Consider the following 7,398-nt stretch of genomic DNA (forward strand, 5'->3'; position numbering starts at 1 on the left):
ATTCTTCAAAATAGTTTTGGGCTAACTCAAATAATATTCTAACTTTTGTCAAACAACGCTTGGCAAATGTTATAGATAATCCTACTAATCTAGAAAAAAAATTACCTGCCTTCCTAATAGCCGGGGGTTTTAAAAGACAATTTCACCTTACTTTTTATCACATTATATATAGCTCATTTGTCAGTAAAATCTTTAAGTTTCACACATATTTTAAATCACCTATATAAAGTGAACACTCTGAAACTAGTGCTATTAATTTTAGGACAGGCGAGTAATTTCTATCAGGGCAACGTCTGAAATGAGAGATAATAAACAATAATTAATTTTTATATTTAGTAATGCTAATTTCAAAAATGCTTTTTCTTTTTATATTATCATTTCGTTTTTTATCATTTTTGAAACCATTAAGTTTTTAGATAGGGTGTATGTTTTTTCTAATCTCTGCGTTTGGTTTTCGCAAGCGAGCGGTATCGCGTTTTGTGATGGGATTTTTTTTAATTTCTCCCTCTTTTGGGGACCTCTCGTTCCTCTATCTTAATCTACGATAGGTAATTAATTGCCTTATGAAGTTTTTTGTTTCGTATTTATCTTTTTCCTTCTTTCACGATATCTTTCATTCCGTTCATATCCGTCGCCACATTTCTTACAAATTAACATTTTTTATTTTCCCTTTTGTTATTAACATTTTTATTTTTACATTTATCTCAGCTGCTTAAACTTATTGTCTTATTATTCGTAGCTATTTAACATTATTACACGACCTTAGGTTTTGTTCATAGTTATGACTTTTCTTTATGATCATCTCGCAGTTTTGTAAGAATCTGTGATGGTATCCTGCACCCCTTATTAAGGAGGCGACGATGTCACTATCTGCGTCGTAGTTAGCCTTACTCAAGCTATTAACAATCACCCTGTAGGTAGATTGATCATAATTGTAATTAAATCTGTGTAAATTGCGACAAAATGCCACTATTGATTGCCGTGAACACAGAGGTCAAGACCAGACAAACACTTTACATTATCGTAATAGATTCAATTCTAATACGCTGGATAACGAAGCCCCGGAGGCTGTATCATCTAGCCGAGATAATTGAATCTAATCCGTCCAATTCACCCTCATCTAAGTGTATCACATAATTCTATGGAGGTTCTAAAAGTTCGCAGAGGAACTCTATTTTTTTTAATTTGAATCATTGCCTTTGCCACAACATTTTAAATAATATAATTTACAGCAAAAAGTTTTACACCTACTTCCATTCATTTCGTATAAAATGATCACTCTGAAATATATATATATATATATATAATATATAATCTGGATCACAGATGCCAGGGATGGACCAACGACATATAAGTAGCCGTAAGTTATTGGACATGGGCAGCGCAGGAACGGTCGTGATAGCGATGTTTGGGGAAAGCTATGCCTTGCTGTAGCCATTGGATGATGGATGATGATGATAATTATCTCCATCCGTCCAATATAGTGTAAGGATATAACATCTTTTTGACAAGTAAAAACTGTTCTATTACGATTTTAAATACAAATAATTTTGGTGCCCATGCTTCAATAAGGTAGAAATATATTCACGTTCATTATTACGAAATAATTTCAATTTTAAATTTAGAATTAACTTTCCGTCCAAAATTAGCTAAGTGAAAGCAATATAAGTGGGTTTAAAAATAAACCTTTGTTAATGTTACCGAATTAAAATTGCATTGACCCGTTGAAAACCTGTGTTTTAATTAAAAGGTGTTTGTTATGAGGCGTGAAAAATATATTACAGGCTATAAATATCGTACATCGACCCTTGGAAAGAGACAATCGGCTAATTTCGGATTCGTAGAGCATTATTTCTGTCCCACACTACCTATGCGAGGTTTCATCAGACGTGCGGCAGAGATAACGCTCTACGAAGCTGAAATTAGCCGATTGTCTCTTTCCAAAGGTCGATGTGCAATATTTGACGCCGGGTATTGTACGGCCTATTTAACGCATGTAAGGTATTTTGAAATATTTTATTTTTATTTATTTATTTTTACTGTGTAACTTTTAAAATAAGTTACATGATAATAAACGACATAAACAAGGGGTCACAAAAAGTTTCCATCTTTAGCACAACATAGTGTGGATGTACAAAAATATCAATATAGAACTTAGAAGAGAATCACTCGACAAGCTTTATGGCATATATATACAAAGCACGAGTCACAGAACCCTCTAAACAATAAACATGGAACCCTAGGATATAGAAGTGCCGTGAACACGCATGACCTTGAAGCTATTTATAAATTTTTGTGTACGGTTCTCTGAAATTCTAACCGAGTAAAACCTTATCCGTAGTATAAATGGGTGTGTACTCCACATGTCGACGGTTCAGTGTTGTTTTTCTAATTATAAGATTAAGATCTACTATCAGTGATACAAAGTGACAATTTGGCAAGGTTTTTAGACATTGATTTCTTGAGCGATTTGGAAGCGAAGTTGGCGTTCGCGTTCACCAACTAATCTTCTCTCCCTATCTAGTTAAATATTTGACTAAATATTGCCGTAGATGATGACCTGGAGGCACTTCTGGAGGAGGTGATCAAAGCGAACAACCGCGGCGTGTCGGCGTCCCGGAACGTCACGAGCGGGCCGAACTGGAGCTTTGGACAGTCGCTGTTCTTCTCCTCTACGGTGGTCACCACCATTGGTACGTATTCATCAGACTCTTAACTGGGTAAGACTGTTCACTCTTATTTAAATCTTCATCATATACGAGGTAAATAAAACATAGAAATTAATTGTAATCTCTTTGCAGCAGCATGCCTCGAAAATTATTAACAAAATTTCAAAGTAAGCTATGGGTTCTCCTCATATCATTCGATCAATATGAATGATTGTATGTGAATATTAATATATTCAATAAAAATGTATCTCATTTAAAACAGGTGGTGCAAAAGTAATGTCATAATGTAATCAGGCAGCCATTTTGTTATAAACTTAAAAAGAGAGATATAAAAAGTTTATTTGAAAGTACAATACCTGGTGATAAATATTGCACATCGACCTTTGGAAAGAGAAAATCGGGTAATTTCGGCTTCGTATGGCGTTATCTCTATCGCACTAAATACAACGACTGACAAAATGTCACATAGATAGTGTGAGACAAGGATAGTGTAGTGTAGCTTTCCAAAAGTCGATGTGCAATATTTATCGTCAGGCACGGTATATGATTGATATTTATTCTAAAAATTATGTCGCTAAATTTACCATCTCCCGAGTTGGTGAATAATTGCATTCGTTTGACGGCATTTTGAATTGTTGCTCACAATACATCTGGCTTCAAATTGGCGATAACTTCTTCAAAGTTAACTTTCAAGAGATAAGTTGCATGGTTTGTTGCGGTGAACAAGATGACGTGAAAACAACGTCCAAATTCACGTTGCGCTAAAACAAAAGTCTAAAAATTTTGTCAAAAAAGCAGTAACAATAACTTCACGTTTTTAATGTGAACATCGCTCTATTGCTTTTTGAAAACTAATTCTTTATATATCTACATTATAAATGTCAAAGCACAGTGACGTGTGGCGCGATTTGTAAAAATTAAGGCACGCTCATATTATGACATTACTTTTGCGCCACCCGTTACAAATAACTTAACTCTTTGATCCTATATGTTTTGGGTTTAAGTTTTTAAAGTTTAAAATTAGAAAAATTGTATCAAATTGTATATGTTTGTGTTTTTGTCTTTTCGTATTTTGCGAAGGTATCACTATATGTTAAAAACACAAAAAAAAAATACTAATTGTCAACTTCTATATCAATTTATGAATAAAAATGACGGATCGATGAACACGTTAAAAAATTCGTGTAGAGTTCTATATTTGAAATTTAAAGTGATTTTGGAATGATATTTTTTAACTGGCTTTAGTTAGTTTATTTTTAATAATCAGTATTTTGCTGAGAATCGATCTATCTTTCAATATTTTTTTTAAATATCTGTTACATCCTATTAATTTTCTGATGCTTTAGTTTAATTTCCGATGCTGTTCTAGTTTTGAATCTTAAATATTACTAAACTTAGCATATGTATACATTTTTAAATAGGAAGAAAACATTCTATATAATATACAAGTAAAATGAATGTAGTTACATTAATTCTTACGCCAAAAGATCTCGAACCTTCTTTTTAAACATAAGAATTTCCACTTTAATTCTATGTTTATGTAATAGGGTACGGGCATGTAACTCCGCTGTCGAAGCCGGGGAAGCTGTTTTGCATGGCGTACGCTTTGCTGGGGATCCCATTGACCCTGGTGCTGCTCTCGGCGCTGGTGGAACGACTGCTGCTGCCCGCGACAGCTCTGCTCCGGGCTCTGAACGCAGCACTCGGTCATCTGTACCGCCCCTTCACCATACGCCTGGTGCATCTCGCCATTATCGGTAAATAATGCAACGTATGATGGTTTTTGAACAGTGTGTGTTGCCGGTGATAACTCGTGGATTATATAAGAAGGCCCAAGGACAACCAGAGAATAATAGAGAGTTCTATATTTGAATCTTCGCTGCAAGATCGAATCGGATGTAGCCTAAACGAGGCATAACACTCGTGCAACCGTCAAAAACGAGCTGGTGGATATTTTATCATCTGGAATCTAATCCCTCACCAGGTGGCCAGATGAAATAGTCAAGGTCAGTAAGTCTCTGGACCTACGCAAGACATCAACGGGTGATTACTAGAAGATTATACCTTGTAGTGGACGTCTTACATCTGAGTCCACTGCTCTCATCCTATAAAAACGTCAAGCTGTAGAAAAAGTGAACATGATAATCCAGTACATCTGAACCTTAACCTCAAACCTTAGGTAGGAGTCCGAAGTTATACAGCAAACTGGTCGTGCCGGAAGCCTTCACCATCTGAATATATCGCCTTCAAATCATGCAAGAAATTTCACGTTCCAGTGACAACGTTCGTGGTGTTCTTCATCCTGGTCCCGGCTGCGCTGTTCGCAGCCATGGAGCCGGAGTGGGACTTCCTTGACTCGCTGTACTACTGCTTCATCTCCCTCACCACCATCGGCCTCGGGGACTACATTCCCGGGGACTCCCCCGACCAACCGTACCGGCCCTTCTATAAAGTGGCCACCACACGTGAGTACATTTCTTACTAGGCTAACTCTTTAAGCTGTTTGACTTTGCATTACAGTAACTTTGAAAGTACGATATTATAATACATTCCTAAAAATTAAAAAAATAACGTTTGACAGATCATTGACTGTCATTCGTTTATTTTCCCGCCAATAATTTTGAACACATTGCAGTGTACCTCATCACCGGGCTGACGTTCCTGATGCTTACCCTGACCGTGTTCTACGACATCCCACAACTAAACCTCAGCACGGTGTTCTCCTCGATGAAGCTGGACGAGGACCCGGAGAAGATGCGTCTGAGCGGCTCCACTGGGCCAGGGTACGGTGTTGGTGGTCTGGTGATGCGTGACCATTACGACCAGCGTCGCTCCGTGGTGCACATTCGCCCACACCAGGATGACAGTCCCAGCCCTGAGGACACCACTCCTGTCCACGCGAGGGATATTCGCTTACATTAAATCGTTAATGATCCTCCTGAAATATCTCATCTACTCTATATGTTAAAAATTACTATATTTAATTAAACACCATATTAAATGTATTACTAAAGATGGTCAGAATATAATAACGTTAACAATCAATATGTATCTTATTAAACAGGCGTAATTTAAAGGTTCTCGACCATTAACCATTGGCAGCATATAATATTCTTTACACGGACGGCCGAAGTATTCCGAAGACTTCCGAAAGGTACCGAAGCATTCCGAATACTTCCGAAAGATACCGAAGCATTTCCGATGCTTTTAAAAGATACGGAATACTTAATTATATCGAAGCTTCTCCAAGACTTCCTAGGAAAGTTATCAGCTATATTTAGTAAATAATTCAAAAGTAATTATCAAAATTTACACATCTGTCAGAAGTTCACTTTGCTGTTTACAAACATATCGTCATTCAGATCTCGTTAAGCATATATTTTGTATTGTCATTTGAATATAATATACTTTATAGTGCAATCAGTTGGTTGAGGTCTGCACGTACATTGATATGACGCTCTGTTCTGTCGAAGAAATGTCATCTTATTGTGTAGAATTTCATAATCGTTCTCTATAAACACAATGATTACGTCATTGACATGTGACAGCTGCATGAAATGCAGCAAATTCTACTATCTTCAACGATCACTTTACTTAAATAACGCTCTGTAGATTTTGATTTTAAAAAAAATATTTTGTATTATTTTTTCATTCAGAATTAATATTAAAAAATAATTTGAAGCGGTCAAAGTGTAAATTAAAAAATATAATTTTATCTTTTATCAAATAAATAATTATTTCGAATCATCATATTCGATTTAAAGACAATTTAAGATATAATACGAATTTAAATAACTCATTTATATTTTATTGCATCAAAATACATTTTAATCAAACAGCGAAATAGTTTATCAACGTTTTTTGTTATTAAATTTAGCTTATCAATGAAGAATCTAATTCTACAATGATTAACATTTTAAAATATTGATTACTCGAATTTTATATGTAGTTAATTATTATTGAAAAAAAATCATATATATCAGATAAAAATATTTAATCCAGCGCGATTTTACGAAATTCATTGTATATAAGACTGAAAAAAGGTTATTCACATTTTCACTTTTCTAAATAGACAGTTTTATAACACATGGCAACATTGAAATTGACATAACAAAAATTCGAAATTATACCAACCTCAAAAATGTATACGTATTCATATAATATACTAACAAAGAATATTAAGCTTGAATATATCAATGGCATATCAAAATGTATACATTTAATTCTAAACAAACAACAGTTTCATTTCACTTTTACTATAGTTACCTAGAACTTTTGAAACACAGACAAGACAACATATGATAAAAGACATTCAAATAATATCGATTCTTTTATTTACATGTCTATCTTTATTTATTGACATATAAGCATAATGTTAAACTCTGTATACAAAATGCCTGTAAGCATCTTTACATATATTTAAAAATAGATACTATAGATACTATATTTAAAAAATATATCATGTTAATATAAAAAAATAGAAATCTTATCGATCTTTTATATATGAATATTAAATATATTACTATAGTAGACCATTGTAGATAATGCAAAGTAAAGAGCTATTTTGAAATATATTAGTGTTAAAACACCGTTATATTTAGGCGAATTAATTTTCAATTTAATTTGAATCTCTTGAAATTGTTGTAGAATTTTCACACACTGACAATATATGTCTTGTTACATAAATAAAAAATATATATATTTATTTTTATATCTATATCACCTTAAA

General features: G+C 34.1%; 1 protein-coding gene across 1 annotated transcript in view; it reads left to right on the top strand.

The window, feature by feature from the left end:
- Nucleotides 1–6,292, top strand: part of LOC137933726 (potassium channel subfamily K member 1-like) — a 31,049-nt gene extending 24,757 nt beyond the window's left edge. The window contains exons 2-5 of the mRNA XM_068777754.1: nucleotides 2,553–2,693; nucleotides 4,217–4,426; nucleotides 4,946–5,134; nucleotides 5,305–6,292. Coding sequence (XP_068633855.1) covers nucleotides 2,553–2,693; nucleotides 4,217–4,426; nucleotides 4,946–5,134; nucleotides 5,305–5,591 — 827 coding nt within the window. The 3' untranslated portion in view covers nucleotides 5,592–6,292. The remainder of the gene's footprint in view (nucleotides 1–2,552; nucleotides 2,694–4,216; nucleotides 4,427–4,945; nucleotides 5,135–5,304) is intronic.
- Nucleotides 6,293–7,398: the final 1,106 nt, after the last annotated feature.

Source organism: Battus philenor, unplaced genomic scaffold (genome assembly GCF_028537555.1).
Source record: "Battus philenor isolate CCGP_79_NKW_IND1 unplaced genomic scaffold, ilBatPhil1.0.hap1 SCAF_14, whole genome shotgun sequence".
Taxonomy (NCBI): Eukaryota; Metazoa; Arthropoda; class Insecta; order Lepidoptera; family Papilionidae; genus Battus; species Battus philenor.